The sequence below is a fragment of the Falco punctatus genome (genome assembly GCF_963210335.1).
Source record: "Falco punctatus genome assembly, chromosome: 18".
NCBI lineage: Eukaryota > Metazoa > Chordata > Aves > Falconiformes > Falconidae > Falco > Falco punctatus.
The window spans coordinates 5737132-5752882 of NC_137598.1; the positions used below are offsets into that span (position 1 = coordinate 5737132).

The 15751-nt window shown below is 50.1% G+C and overlaps 1 protein-coding gene across 1 annotated transcript; it reads left to right on the forward strand.

Moving 5' to 3' along the window:
• The first annotated feature begins 2 nt into the window (after positions 1-2).
• Positions 3-4105, forward strand: HOXC5 (homeobox C5). Its single transcript, XM_080368958.1, has 2 exons — positions 3-2900; positions 3635-4105. Exons 1-2 carry the CDS (start codon positions 2444-2446, stop codon positions 3847-3849), a joined length of 672 nt encoding a protein of 223 aa, XP_080225084.1. The 5' UTR covers positions 3-2443; the 3' UTR covers positions 3850-4105.
• The last annotated feature ends 11646 nt before the right edge of the window (positions 4106-15751 follow it).

Here is a 15751-nt window from a genome sequence, read left to right on the forward strand (position 1 = left end):
CCTTCGTACCTCTCATTCAAGAGTATTCCAAAAAAAAAAAAAAAGAAGAAAAAAAGGGAGGGGGGGAAATTACATTTTGCTTTGTCTCCTTGAATTAGTCTTGTTACTGTATTGTTCGGTGGCATCAGGAATCTATGCCATACCTCTCGCTTCATGATTAAAAATGGATTTCCAAAGTTCAAAACAGTATATATTTCTTATTGCACCCTCCCCAGTCAAATACCAGGTCAAAGGTTCTGCTTCTTTTTCTTATTATTTTGATTTAATTTGAGCTCTACACAGCTGAGAATCCCCCAGCTCTGCGGAAGGACCCACTTCAACACCCCCATGCACCCACCCCCCAACTCCCCCCGACTTATTTCGACCCAATAAACCTTTCCGGGGGGAGGGGGGGGGGGAGTCACTTTTATCCAGAAACTCATCCTTAGGAGAACGGAAATTGTGAATATAACGCTGGGAAACCAACCCCGCCGCTGTGGATCGCAGGCTCGGATAAACCATTGCGAAGGCTGGATGAAAAAACCTGCATTTTTCTCACCTCTTTGTCACTGCTCTAATATTTGCTGGGCTGTTCAGTAGGTAGCGCTTAGCCAGGGGTGATATTTCCCTGGAAGCAGCTTAGCCCCCTTCAAGTTTTTTAACAAACAACCAGGATTTGGTGTTAAGTGATCATAACCAGGAAAAAAATATGAAAGGAGACCAAAAAAAAAAAAATTCAGCCTGGGGAGATTTTTTCAACCCATCCTTTGCTCATCTCCAGCCTGGAATGTGCAGGCGATATTTACAAGGCGCAGGAAAGACGAAAAAAATTATTAAAATCTCTCTTAAAACGAAAGAAAGCAAGGAAATAGCACCAAGAAGCAGACGCCAAGAGTGTTTTGCAAGAGGGTAAGGACCTGGCCAGGGAGCAGGAGGCTCCATGGGTGTAAACCAATCTGAATTTCCCCCCCAGAAAAACCCAACCTCCCAAAAAAAAACCAACAAAAAAAACTCCAAACCAACAAAACTCACAACATATATCCACAACCACACATATATAATTCAGCGCCTATAGAGAGAATGAAGGCGATATGTAACACCCAGCGCATTCAAGGCATTCTCTGGCTGTTGAATGGAGACGGAATAGAAAGAAAACGTGCTCAGGTCTGCAAGGCAAAGCCCGGAGCGGGCTGGGGGGCTCCGAGCTGCCCGTCTCCCACCGCATCCCCCACCACAACCCCCGCCCTGCTCCGGAGCAGAAGGGAGGGCTGGAAATTCAGATTTGAAGGTATTTATTTCCCAGTCGCCGTGCCCTTTGAAGAGAGGGGCTGGTTTCTCCAGCGAGCAGCAGATAAGGAAGATCCAGGCTTCTGCCAGCAATAAATTTGCAAAGCGGGGCGGGGGGGGGGGGGGGGGGGGGGAAGGGGGGAAAGATAACAGGAATGTAAACTTTAGCGCATTGGAGGACCTTATACGCGAGGAGCAGCCCCTGCACAACGCTCAGGAGCTTCCCCGACCGCCACCGCTACCCAAAACCTTGGCAAACACCGCGGGGGATAGCGCTGCCTTCCACCTAGCCAGCAAATCTTCGTGCAATTAAAAAAAGACATTAAAAAGGATGCGGAGGTAACGCGCTGCTGCGAGCTTCCCCTCCTCGTTGTACCCACAGAAAAGAGATTAAAAAAAACCCGAACAAACAAACCAACCAAAGAACCCAGGTTGTTTGGTTTATGGTTTTTGTTCATTCTTCGCCCTGCGATTTTGCAATAAAGCGCGGAAAACTGCGCGGAAAATAAAAATAAAATAAAAAATCTTTTGAAAATCGCGGTGCGCTGAGGGAGCCCGGACGCCGGCTGCGCGCTGTGCCGCCCTGCGCGGGGGGCGGCGCGGTGCGCGGGGGGGCGCGGAGCGGCGGTGCGGTGCCGCGGAGCAGCGCTAGGTGCCGCTGCCGCCTTGCCGTCCCGCGGCGCGCTCCGCCCGCGCTCCCCCGCGCACCCCCGGCGCCTTCCGCGGGCGCCCATCAATAACCCGCCCCGGGGTCATCAAGGCAAATTGATGAGTGGCCGGCGCCGTCACGTGACGCCACTTAAATATCCCATATTTGGGCAGTGCGTATAGGGGGAAAAAGAAAGAAGAATCCCCACCTATAAATTCTGCACTTTAGGAGGAACAAAACGCGCCCCCCCACCCCTGAACTTCAAAGGGCCACAAATCACCCTAATCAAAGCGGTTGGAAAAAAAAAAAAAAAAAAGAAAAAAGGGGGGAAAAAGAGAAAAAATAAGGAAGAAAAGAGGAGAAAAAAAGAAGAAAAAAGAGGAAAAAAGGAAAAAAGAGGGGGAAAAAGGAATAAAAAGAGAAAAAAACAGAGGGGGGGAAAAAGAAGAAAAAAGAGGGAAAAAATCCCCCTCCCCAAATTTTCTCCCCCCCCCTTTTTTTTATTTTTTTTTCCTCCCCTCCTCCGCCATGAGTTCTTACGTCGCCAATTCGTTTTATAAGCAAAGTCCCACTGTTCCTGCCTATGCCATGCAAAGTTATGGAAATTATGGAAGTGTGCCTGAGGTTCAGTCACCCAGGTACCGCTACAGTGGCTTGGATCTAAGCATCACCCTCCCCTCCTCCGGGGCTGCCAGCTCCCTGAGCGGCTTGGACATGTCGGCAACCCCCCGAGCTAACCCCGAGCGACCTTCCTGCACGGTCATGGGTTCTTCAGGGCATCCTTTAGCCAGAGACGATCAAGCATCCCTAAATCCCGGGATTTACAGTCAGAAGAGTGCTAACACGGCGCTGGAGGAGAGATCTAAGAGCTCGAGTGAAATCAAAGCTGAGCCCGTGCAAACAGCACAACAAGGAGGACCACAACTGCAGCAGCAACAACCTCCACAAATTTACCCCTGGATGACCAAACTACACATGAGCCATGGTAAAACTTTCACTTCTTGATTTTTGTTTCACAAGATTTTTGCCTTGGGTTTTTATAGGCCATACGGGGCAAATAATAAAAAACCTGAGGTCGTAAATTTTACGACTAAGGCATCAATTGCTCGTAAAACTGTCCACTAAAAGGCTTAGAGGCTATATACGCCCAAATTTATGACAGCATAATTGGATCATAGAAACAAAACGTGTATAAAAGGCAATATTCCATTTTTTTGGGAAGGGGGGTTAAAAATAACTTGAAATACACATGTTCTTTGAGGGTGAGCTTAAAAAAAAAAAAAGACACCAGAAGCGAAGGTGGAGGGAAAGCATGGAGAGATTTTCCCCCTCCGCCCTCCCAGGGCTGAGAAGGGGAGGAAAAAAAGACAAGATCCCCAAGAAAAGATATTTCCCTCCTTTGTAGACTTCCTTATTGTCCGAGAGGAAACAGGTTCACTTCTGGCTCATCTACATGCGTTTGATCTGGGCTTTAGAAAGAAAGGGGGGGACTTGGGGGGCTGAAGGTGTTGGGGAACGAAGGATTTCAGGCTACTTCACTCCCTGCGTGCCCACAGCCCCAGCAAACTTCTGTATATCCTAGATTTGTAACCGGGTTTTACCATGAAAATCAAAATTTTAATAAAAAATTTAAAATCCATCCAGAATTGCTTTGGCTTTTCATGCGGTGTCTTCCCTTCTTTTTTTTCTTTTTTTTTTTCTTTTTTTCTCCTTCCCCAGAAACGGACGGTAAACGCTCCCGAACCAGCTACACCCGCTACCAAACTCTGGAACTAGAGAAAGAATTTCATTTTAACAGATACCTGACCCGGCGGAGGCGCATTGAGATCGCCAACAACCTCTGTCTGAACGAGAGACAAATCAAAATCTGGTTTCAAAACCGGAGGATGAAGTGGAAGAAAGATTCCAAGTTGAAAAGCAAAGAGGCTCTTTAGGTGGGATTGCAGGAGATGGGGGGGGTCCCCTGCTTTTTTTTTTTTCTTTTTTTTTTTTTTTCTCGTCACTTCTGATGGAAGCTACCTTGAGGAAACTTTGATTTTGGGGTGGGGAGGGAGGGAGCTGCTGGATGGACTCTGGTCCGTACCCTCACAAATCCCTCAGACAAAGGAGATCTCTTATTAGTATGCAAAAAAAAAAAAAAAAAAAAAAAAAAGAAAGAAAGAAAAGAAAAAGAAAACCAACAAAAAACAACCCAAAACAACAAAAAAAAAAAACCAAAAAAACACAACCCCGCTGTTAGCTTCATGCAAAAAATTAGTGTATCGCTCTTTAGGTTGTTAATAAGTGTCCTAACCTGTGCGCTCTTCGAAGGGAAAAATTACCAAGGGGAAAAAACCCCACCAATAAGGCTTAAAAAAAAAATCCGCAGAGTGGCTGGGTCGTGTCCTCTCAGCTCTAAAAATCACAATATTCCTAGGAAAAATGGAGGGAGGAGGGAAAAAGCTAGTGAAGAAGGAAAAAAGGAAAATAAGGGGGGAAAAAAAACCCACCCCAAACCCAATAAGTTACGTGAAGTCCCAGCCCCGCTCTCCGCTCGCCCGTATGGGAGAAGGGAATTGCTGATCTGCTGGGCTGGGAATTGCCCAGGAAAGATGCTCTGGCACCTCTGCTCCGGCTCTCAAGTCGGAAAGAAAAACCTTGCCCCTCGCCGAGGCTCGGCACCCCCTAAAATGCACTTCTAGACCCCCTGAGATGAGCCGGGGGGTCCCTGGTGTGTGTTTGAGTGTTTGCGTTGGGACTCGGATGGCATCGTTTTATTATTATTTGCATAGAAAAGAAATGAATAGACTTGGGGGGCGGGGGGGACGGGGGGACGGGACACACCGGTTTGCGCGGATCCTCCGAAATCTCCGGGCAGGAAAGTGCAGCATGGGAGGTGGGGGAGGGATATAGAGCCTCTGGGCTTAATATTATTGTGTATTTATTTGTTGCGTAATTAATGTGGATTTGCTAAATGCTAAGATATATATTAAAAAAGCCAAGGCGAACCCCAATTTGTACATCTCTCTCTAAATGCAGTCCATCGCAGTAACTTCCTTTACCACCCCACCCCCCGCAATGATGTACACGGTATATTTATTAGTTGTTGTTTCGTCTGCAAAAGGGCGATGAAACTTCTATTTTGTCATATAGAATAAACAGTAAATAATCCAAAAGTTGGCGCGCCGGGCAGGTATTTCTGTGCTCCTTCCCTGCCTTGGAGCAGCTTCCTCCTCCTTTGCTACTTTGGCAAAGTATTGATTTTTTAATATTATTATTTATTTTAAAAGAAAAAAAAAAAAAAACAGCAGATCTCAGGAGGGATGAAGAACACCCTTCTCCCCCCACCCTGGAAAAGGTACGTGCTGCTTTTCCTATTTCCCAGACCATGGGGAAGGGGAAAAAAAGTGGGGTTTTTTAAATTTGGTGGTTAAGTGCTGGCTGGGCCCCGAGGAAGGTGAGCCGCTCCCTGTCCCATCCCGGACTTATTTATTTCTCTCAGGCTTTCCATTCCAGGCTGGTGTCCTCGCCTGGCAGATGGCATTTTAATAGGAATATGGTATTAAAATTACCTTCTCTCTCTGTTTCTCTTTCGTCCCCCCTCTTCTCCCCAACGTACACTCGGGATAAAATGATTCTGCCCCAAAACCTGGCAGCCGCTGCCTCCTGCTGCGGGCTGGGCAGCACCTGGAAGCGGGAAGCAGGTCCCAGTGCCCGACGGGAGGTGACTGGGCTGGGGATGGAGGGGGCTGCCTGGGTAAGTGGGGGGCTGCAGGCCCTGCTGACACCCCAGGGAGGCTGCAGGGGAAGAGAGGACTGCACCCCCCTTCTTGGCTCTTTTTGTAGGCATCTATCTATTGCTTTTGTTAAAAATATAGGTATTATTTTCTGTCTCTGCTAAGCTGGAGAGGCCTAATGCGGAACACATGGGCTCCACTCCGGGGGTGGAAACACGCCTTCCATAGGGTGTCCATACATCCCGGAGGCTAACACTTCGGTCCATATGGACTCCTCCATACCTACAGCCATATGGTGTAGGCACGGGGCTGAGAAAAACCTTCGTGGCGGGTCTATAGGTGCCTCTCCACGTGCTTTCCACCCACGGAGGGGTCGGGTGGGTGCAAGCACTCCCTCCAGACCCACTCGTGCACCGCCGAGAGGTGGGTGCACAGCGTCTATACGTGTGCCGGCACATTTGCATAGAGCTCAACGTATATTTTCCCAGGCAGATGGTGCAGCGCTGCACTCAGACACGCACACGCAGGGTGACTCCTTCTGTGTCTTGCCAGCTATTTACAGGCGAAAACAAATGCTGGGAGAAGCCAATAAGCTCCATAAAACTTTATAGGATTTCCTTTACACATGGGAAACAACGGAACAATTTCCTGAACCTGCAAAACAAAAGTTTCTTCCAGCAGCGGCTCTGGCTGCCTTTAGGGGTACAATTAGCACAGCGTGCTCAAGTGGGGCACCTCCTCATCTCCGAGGGCTTTTATTTTAATTGTTATTATTTTATTTGATGGGTGTTATTCGTAGATGTTGGGTTCTGGTTATTTGGCGAGTTGCAAGCTGCAAAGATATTTAATTTTACTGTCAGTGGATAAAAATCCTCTTGGGTTTCGTTTTTTTTTTCCCCTTTTTTTTTTTTTCCCCTACCGTCTCGACTGTCATTTTCCCTTCGGTTTGGAGTGAAATACTGCAAAGCCAAGCAAGGCTCGCCTCGCACATTTATTTGCTGCCTATATCCGAGTTGTTCCCCCACTCTTGGGGCCTGGGGTGATTTCAGGGAGGCTAGTAGCGATTCCAATCATCTCTTTTTTTTCTGCCCCCCCTCCCCGTTTTTTATTTTTTCCCCATGCTGTGTAAATCTATTGACTGGTTGTTCAGGCACAAAACCCTCTTGGCGTGTACTGGTAATTGCTCGTTATTCCATTCAATTTTCTCTTAAGCAATGTCTTCCCCTCGCTCTCACCAACATTATTGCAGCGTCTCCGGGTTATTATTTTTTATTCTGATTACATTTCGCAATCTAACAACACCTTTTTCCTCTCCTTTTTAACCGGGAAGCTGTCAAGGCAGCTTGAGTTTGTCAAGGCAAGGGTTAACCAGCTCCCAGGCCACGCGTGTTTTATCTGCGAGAGCAGGGGAAAAAAAAAAAAGAACAGCACCCCAAAACACCCACTTTAAATTTCATACTGTCCCATTTCCACCCTGCGGAGCGGAATGCGGCTGCTTATGATTAATTATTGGCTTCTCCTGCTCCGGGGAGGGGGGGAGAGGGGGGTCGGGGGGGCTCTCTGCACCCCTCATCCCTCTCTTCTTTAAGGGGCATTTTTCTGGCGACTGGTGGGTATTTGGTGGATGTTGTTGCTGGTGCTGTCTGGAAGAGATTTGCCTTTTTATTTCCCCTCTCGGCTGCTTGATCCCTTCCCAAAGACTCAAGAAGGAAACAGAAAAGGACTTACCTTGCCCCGTCATCCGTGTCAACCCCGTGAGAACTTAAAATGGCCCAAAAACAGCAAACAAACCAAAGTTCCATTTTTTTATATATATGTATAAATCCAGGACTTTTTGTTTTGTTTTGTTTTTGTTTTTTAAAAAAGCAAAGCTCTTTTAGTGTCACCGAGAACATGAGAACATTAGCAGAAATACTCATGGCTTCTATGTGAATTTAGTAGTTTAAAACTTTTGAAGGTTATTTATGTGGATGGCCCTAAGCAAAAGCCCTGAATGGCTCTCAGGGAGCACGTGATGTCATTAAACTAAGTTTTATGGTTTGGGGGAGCTGACAAACCCACAATATATTTACATCATATATAATCTTAACTGTCCACCATCGCAGCTGCTAGAGCTGTTTAATGCTGGGACAGTGGGACAAGGCGCTTAGAGCGGAGCACGGCGGCTGCGGGGCTCCTGGAGCAGCATCTCCCAGTAAGTTTTCCTTCATCCTAAGTCTCTCGCTCTCTGTCTTTTTTTAAAAAAATATATTTCAGTTATTTATTTTTTTTAACATCCCTAGGAATTGCGAAATATTTTTGAAATTCCCCTCCTTGCGTGGGAAAATGTCGGGGGTGGGTGGGTGTTGGGGAGGGGGGGGCCTGAGCTGGAATGTGAGTTTTGCAAAGGGGCGAGCTGCAGGCAAGGATCTTATCTGGCAGGAATCTCATCCTCACCCCCGACCCCCCCGCCTTTGCATCCCCAGGGCTGCTGGAGACGAGATAAGGCCAAAGAAAGTCTATACATTACTGGTTCGGCAGCAAAAACCCCCCTTCCTCATCAGTTGCCCCCCCCCACACACACACACACCCGCCAAGCCCCAGCCTGGAAGCAGGCTGTGCGTATCCCTAAGTTTCATCCGAGAGGTGGGGGTGGGGGTGGGGGGGAGCGGTGTATTTGTGTTTGGGGGTAGAGTTGGGCTTTGCAAAGAGAGGAGGGGAAAGAAATAATTAAAAAAAAAAAAAAGAAGAAGAAGGGGGGGGGGGGGAATATAATTACTGGGAGAGCCCCAGGCGGCGGCCGCGCTGGGAAGGGCATGCGCGGAGCGGGGCCGCGGGTGGGGCCGGTGCAGGTGTGCGGAGGGAGGGTTTCTCCGTGCGGAGGCCCACGGCACCTTGGTGGGGACCCACGCAGAGGGGAAGAGGGTCTGTGCAGAGCATGAGCCGCATCCCCCTCCCCCTCTGCCTGTGCTTCGTTAGGGGGTGTTTGGTGAAGTTGGGGCTGCCATGCGTGGGGGATCTCACGTGCGGCAGGGTGGGAGCTGGAGCTCGGGGAGCCCCTGCTGGGGACCTCTTGGGGTGCCAGGGCGACGCCCACCCCAGGGGCCCTTTGAGGTCAAACGTCCCCGAGGAGCCTGGGGAGGGGAAGCAATAGGGGAGATGCAATTTGCTGGGAACTTGGAGGGAGTGGGAGATGGCCTAGCTCCCTGGCTCCCACCACAGGGTACCCCCCCTGAGGAGAGGGTCCCACGGAAAACAATGGGGCACCCCCTTCCAGACAGTGGTTGGGCCTCTATTGTTCTCTGAGGGGGTGGCAGATGCTCAGCTTTGTGCCCCCCATCCTCTGCAAGGTCTCATCCTGGTGTTAACCCAGGCCTTGCATTTAGGAGGGATGCATCCTTGGGGCAGGAGGCTCGTGTTTTATTTTGGGGGGGGGCAGCCCAGGGAGAAGAGGTTGCAAATTCCCACTGTGCGCATGCACACACAGGCAAACACATGCATGCACAGGCAGGCATGCAAATGCACACACATAGGCACCAATGTGTGCACATACATGCAAGCGTGCAAATGCACACACATGTGCACACCTATGCCAGCACACATGCAGACATGCAAATGCATGCTTGCAAACATGTGCTCACAAGGGCATGCATGCACCCCCTCAAAAGTGCACGTGTGCACCCCAAGACCTCACACACATGCAAACACCAACCCACCATGTGTGCAACTTTTTTCATGGGTGCTGGGGGGGCTCTTTGGGGCTGAGCCTGTCCTATCAGCTCCCTTGCAGGGATGGGGACCCCATTGCAGTCAGGGCTGGCCTCTTCCTCTGCACTCCAGGGACCAGTGCTCCCCACTCAGATGGTGGGATGGGGCTGCCCCCCATGCCAGGGTGCTGGGGGGGGGGCAGGGGGCAGCTGAGCTGCACCCCCCACTCTGCAAGCACAACCTTTGGGGAAAGGATTGACTAAGAGGTGGGGACATGGCAAAAGGTATTGGGGACTCCCAAATCTTCTCCTCTCCAGAACCCTGTGGGGGCTCAATCCCTCCCCCAAAAGCAGGGAGCAACCTTGCTGGGGAAGCCCCCTGGGACCTGTGATCCTTTTGGGGCACCCGGTGTGGGGGGTGGATTTTAAGTCCCTTCTTTAAGTGCCTTATCTGGGGGACCGTCGTTTGAGGGTGTCCTGCGGGGGCTGACCCCCCCTGAGGGGAACATTTGATTGTCTGAGGGTCTCGATGAGGTCAGAGGGTGGGTTTCAGTGACTGGAGGGGGCTGTTCTGCTGAGGCCTTGTGAGCACCCCCAGGCCTCGCTGCCCCCTTTTTGCACCCTCCTTTGGGCACCAGGGCCGGGAGCTGCACAAACCAACGTAGAAGCACATCTTGGGGTGCCAGGTTTTAGTCTCCATCATAGAGATGCATATTAATTTTTCCCCTCAACTCCACTGGGAAGGTAGACACACACACCCAGCTCCCTGGGCAGACCTGTCTACCTAAGTCCTATACAGGAATGGGGATCTATAGGGCTCGCCTATACGGCTCCCTCGAGGCGGGTGGGCCACCTCAAAGGGTATTTTTAAAAATAGCATCAGAAATAATCAGTATTTTCTTTGCACTCCCCCATCCCGGAGCAAGCGAGGTGTCTGTGGCTGTTGGACAAGGCCACTGTTGCCAGCCCAGGGCTCTCGTGGGGGTCCTTGGGGCCTCAGCATCCTTTTCTTGCCCCCCGCCCCCCCCCCCCCCGGGGTGGTGCAGGTGCTGCGGGCTTGGAAAAGGGAAAAACGTTGAAAATTAGCGTTATTCCCTTTATTTAGCGGTTGTTAATAGTGGGGAAAGGTGTTAGAAAAAATAAAGAAAAACGATGCAAAGATTTGGGCAGCTCCAAACCTGGGGAGCTGGGAGCACACAGGGGTTGGGGGACCCTGGACCCCACTGATCCTAAACCTCCCCCATCACCGCAAACCCCATGGGAAAGTCCTTGCAAGACTGGTTTAAAAAATGTGCTTCTGGGATAATGTGAAGTCGCTCAAAACCCGGCAGCATCCAAAGGGAAGAGGTGATTTGGGGGGAGCGGTCCCCCCAGCTTCACCACGGACCACCAGAGCTTTTCAAGGGTGATAGGGGATGCTCTCCCACGCGTGTCGAGGCTGGCTGTGGCAGAAACACGGGCGTTTTCCCACATTGGGGGAGGAAGAAGAAAGTTTTTTGCATTCGACGTGAAACTCGGCTCTTTCTTTTCACTGCGACCTCTAATTTCCCACCTCTTCCTCTCGATGATGGATGGGGGGATCATTAAAAATAAATGCCGGGTTGGAGACACTTCTTCCGGATATTTTGCGTTTTCGCTTAAATATAATTTAATTTGAGTTTAGATGCTGCTCGCGTTTGCGTATGCGACCAAGAGAGCTTCCAGTCGTCTGTTGTGTGAATTACGGGATTTAAAAAATACAGTGTTCGTAAGAAACCCCCTTTACAGAAACAGCAAAATAATTTTCTGTGTAATTGGACAGGAAGGAAAAAAAAAAAAAACAACACACCAACACCAAAACCAACCCAAAGTCCGGAGAATGACTGGGGAATATGCTTTCCTCGCATCTAGCTGGGTGCTGGGAAAAAAAAAAGAAGGGTTATTAGAAGGTGGATGAGAAGACGGAGGAAATCCGGCTGAAATAAGTGCAGCCCGATGTTTCCATCCCATCATCTGGGTGGGTTTTTCCCTCCCCGAGGCAGGGAAGAGAGTTTCTGAATATTAACTTCCATTTTCCCCCTGCCCGCTCTCAGCAGCCCGGCTGCGGAGCCCGCCTGTCCCCGCAGATCCTATTGATGGATTGATTTTATTGATTTATTATCCACTCCTCAAAGCGCGTTTCTATCAAATGATGTTTTGATCTGGGTTTTCCTGGTCAAGAGTTGAGTCCCGAGTTATCGATTTCTAATTTTTTCCCCTCTTTTTTTTTTGGGGGGGGGGGCGGGACACGGACGGACGGACGTTATTTGTGATTTTTTTTTCTTGCCTGGCAGACATGACCCCTTTTCCCAGCAGGGACTGGGAATATACATCCTCCCCATCCACTTTCGCTGCTTTTAGGAAGGAAGGGACGAAAGAAAATAAACACACTAATTATTTTCGCTCCGGACACATCCTCTCTACCTCTTTATCCCAACTCTTTTCTCTTCCTTATGGGAAAAAGGGTCAAAGCAACATGGTTTGGCCAGACACGAGAGAAAGCACACCTTTATTTCCTCCTAGACACAATTTATTGTTCCTTTTCTTCCTGCTTGGGCTGCGTCGGTGTGCATATTGATATTATACGCAGCCATAGGCACCGGGGTGCTGTGCACGGCTCAGTATAGATACGTATAAGTGCAGTTCATAGGCGGCTACAGGGCTCGGGCTGCACCCGTGTGCGCACACAGACACGCACACTTAGGTAAACAGACACAGATATATTTAAATGTTTTCCTGGCACTTAGCAGATTCCTCTGATTCCCTCTCAGCAGTAAAATAATCACCAGGGAAGGGAGAGCGGCTACTGTTGACCTCTGGTATTTATTTGCGTCCAGGGCAGGTTTTTAGAGTTTGCTGGAGTTTGACTAGGAGGAGTTCGTCCTGCTTTAAAAAAAATGAAACTTTCTGTCCTGTAGATTTAGGAAAAATAAATAAATATAACTTGAAGGGAGTCAGTAGTATGTAATACTATTTTTCTTTATGATTATTTATGTTGTTTTCAAGACACCAGCTCCCCCCTCCCTCCGTCCCGTGTCCCCCCGCTCCCCCGGACGCGCGGCTCCCAGCTGGGGGTGGCGGGGGGCGGGAGGGCTCTGCCACGGGCAGGGGGAGCAACACAGCGCTACGTGTCTGCTGGGACCCCCCCGGCCTTCCAGCTCTCCAAAACCCCGGCAAACCACACAGGGCATCTCTTCTGCCAGACGCGGGGCGTCGGCGAATACACCTCCATCCCTGATTTAATTTCTTCTGCTATTTTCCTCTCTTCTTTCTTTTCTTCCTCTTTTCTACCTCTTTGCTTTCTTTTTTCCCTTTCCTTCCTTCCTTCTCTTTTTTTTCTTCTCTCCCCATCTCTCTCCCTTTCCCGCTACCTTCTTCTTTCCATATTCGTCTCTCATCCTCTGTTTTTCCATACTTCTCACCCTTCTTTCCTTCTTGTACTTCAATCCCCGCCTCACTCCCCCACCCAACTCTACATTCCACCTCAAACCGAAGGCACCCCACTGGAAGCCCCCCCCTCTTTCCCCTCCCCCCCCCCTTCAGCAGATTCGTCCTCGGTGTGGACATTGGGGGGGACACAGTCTGGAGGACACACACAGTTGGGGGGACGACACAGAGTTCAGGGGACACACAGAGCTTCTGCAAAGCTCAAAGCCTCCTCTCCTTTGTGGGGAGGGGACACCGCCTCCCGGTTAGAGCCCACATTAAGGTCTTTGCAGGCTGAGCTTGATGAGTTTCTGTAATTAATAACGAGGTAGCTCATGTCCCACTCCAGGCCCCGGTGCCATCTCCTCTTCGCCGGCTCCTCTCCTTCACACCCCTCTCTGGGATCCAGCATCCAGCAGAACAATCCACTTCACCAAAATATCCCCCAAATTTGGGATCTAAGCAAATTCCGCCCCCCCCCCTCAAAAGAGCCACTCAGCTGCGTGCAAGGCTCCCCCCGCCCCCTCCCCGGGTGCTGAGAGAGATTTTGGGGGAACATTGAGGGGGCTGGCCCCTGGGAAGGGGTCCTGAGCATCTTTCCTCTCCCTTCCTCCCTTGGGCGGGGGTCTCTTCTCTCTCTAGAGCACATGGGTGCCTCTTTTTGGGGAAAAAAGGCCACTTGAGTGCGTGGTCTGGTGCGTGTCCATGCGCATCCTGCGCAAACAATAATCCCTCTTTCCTGCTCTTTTTCTTTCTCTCCATTCCAAGGCAGAATAAAGCCCTTTACATGTTGGAAAAGGGGAAAATATTTACCTGCAGACTCAAGCTGACACTTTACATCTGTGTCTGCTCCTCTTCGGTACCTGTCTCTTGTCGAAATTAATTCTCTATAATATTGTGGCGAAATAGAAAGCTTTAAAAAATAGGCTGGGGCTGGAGTGGCTGGGTCATGCGTAAGGGGAGAAGTGGAGTATGAACAAACCTATATTTTATGGAAGACTTTCAGCGTGCTGCACGAACGCCTAATCCTTCACTTAAGCCCCAAACGCAATGTTTCAAGTCAGATCTGGGACTTAAAAGAAGATTTTGGGGAGCTGCAGTTTGCACAACCCCTCGTAGGTTGGTCCTTGAAGCGACCTTCACCGTGTCCTCTGGGCGAAGGACTGCTTTCCCCTTCTTTTCCCTTTCCCGCCCCCCCCCCCCCCAAATCAGCTCGCCTTTCCCAGTTTTCCCGGAAAACATAAAGGACCGGGGGCATCTTTAGGGTTGGGAAAAGGCGATTTTTCCCCCCAAAACCTCTGGCCCAGGCAAACGGGCCATAATATTTTTTTTCCCCATTATTTTCCTTTTTTTCCTTTTTTTTTCTCCTTCTTTTCAGGTCCCCCATTTTTGTCTCTTTTTCTTCCGCACACTCCCAACCTTTTTTTTTTTCTTTTTTTTTTTTTTTTTTTTTTTTTTTTTCCCCCAGAGAAGCAGCCAATTTCTTATCAGGTCGGGATTGATGCTGGCGGCCTGCTTCCCTATATCATCCTCGCGGCTCTGCTTGTTCCAGCCCGGCTCCCTTTGCTCCCGGGGCCGTGAGTGATGGCTCCCAAAGCTCCCCATGCTGCAGGAATCCTAATGGCCCCGCCGAGGGGGGACATCCCCTCTCACCCATTTCACTAGCAGGAAATTTTAGGGAGACTCCCCCCCCCAAAAAAAAACAAACAACCCAAGGATTGCCCTTCTTCAGCCCCTATTGCTGGAGGCCCCCGTGGAAGCCACGAAACGTTTTATTAAAAGGTTTTGATGGATTCACCTTGGGGATTAACTAAGATAATAGTTTATTGCACTGCGAAAGATTAAACTGAAAGTACCCTAGTGAAAAAAAATAAATAAACATTAAAGGGAGCGGCGAGTGCCTTTCCTCGCGTTAAATCCCTCCTTTCCCACACTAACAAGGGTTCCCCGGGCTCCGGGGTGTCCGCGCCGCCTTCTCGGGGTGTTAATATCATTATTGCAATTATTATTAAGATTTAAATACATGTGATGGCTCGGCGAAGCGGTTCGCCAGGCTGAGGGTGCGGAGGGAACATCCCTCCCCATTCCTCAGCCCCGGGGGAGCAGAATTCCCCCCGGGAAAAGCCCATTGTCCCTGTCTGGCTGTGAGCTGTCAGGACTGGGGGTGCGCACATGGGCGCGGAGCTGCGCGCATCTGGGTCATGTCGGATTTAAAGAGCATGTTTACACATCGAGAGAGTTTAAAACACGGCCCAAAGGGCGATAAAACCGGGACTTTAAATCATCCTGCCCTTCATCCCATCCCTTCCACATCTGCAGCTGGCTGCGAGACTGCGGATCTGCCCTCCATGTGATGCTGTCTGGCCCTACAGGGGCAGGACCCCCCCACACACACCCTTGTCACTCCCCACGCGTGTCGTCCGCTTCTCCATCCCTCCTCACCCCACTTTCCATTGACCTGCATCCAGACGAAAGGATACACAAGGGTTTTTAATAACACCGGGGTATTGATCCGAGCTTTCAGCAGTCTCCAAGGTGCATCGGCGGGGGCTGGGTGTCTCAGGGATGCGTTTGCTTGGAGCAACGCGGCCATTTGAACACCGAGGAGGAAAAAAAAAAGAGGATTTTCTGCATGGGTTTTTGGCCGCTTTTTGCTTAAGAAGTGCTGGGTCGCGTCCCCGGAAGCAGCACCCCCCGGGATTTATTTTTAATTGCAAAGGATGTTAAAAAGGGATGAAGGCAGCCTGGTGAAAACTGGGCTTCGTCTTCGCTTGGGAAGACTCAAAATGCAGGGAAAAGAGGGAATTTCCGATTATCTTATCCGTTTCCACCCTGTTGTGGTGCCAGGCCAGGGGTTCTGCATCCCCCGAGTGAAGGCTGAGTCACCTCTGCCACCTTCCCTCTGCCTCTGTCTGTCACCTTCCCTTTGCAGCAACAAGGGTCAAGGCTGCCCCTCTCCCCAGATCCCTCGGTTATCCCCTTCGCCCCGC

What these genes read in the sequence shown, in the direction of transcription:
- HOXC5 (XM_080368958.1), top strand. Translation starts at nt 2,444, where the DNA reads ATGAGTTCTTACGTCGCCAATTCGTTTTATAAGCAAAGTCCCACTGTT. An exon ending in CAAACTACACATGAGCCATG is followed by an intron (nt 2,901 to 3,634) that starts GTAAAACTTTCA and finishes CTCCTTCCCCAG; the next exon opens with AAACGGACGGTAAACGCTCC.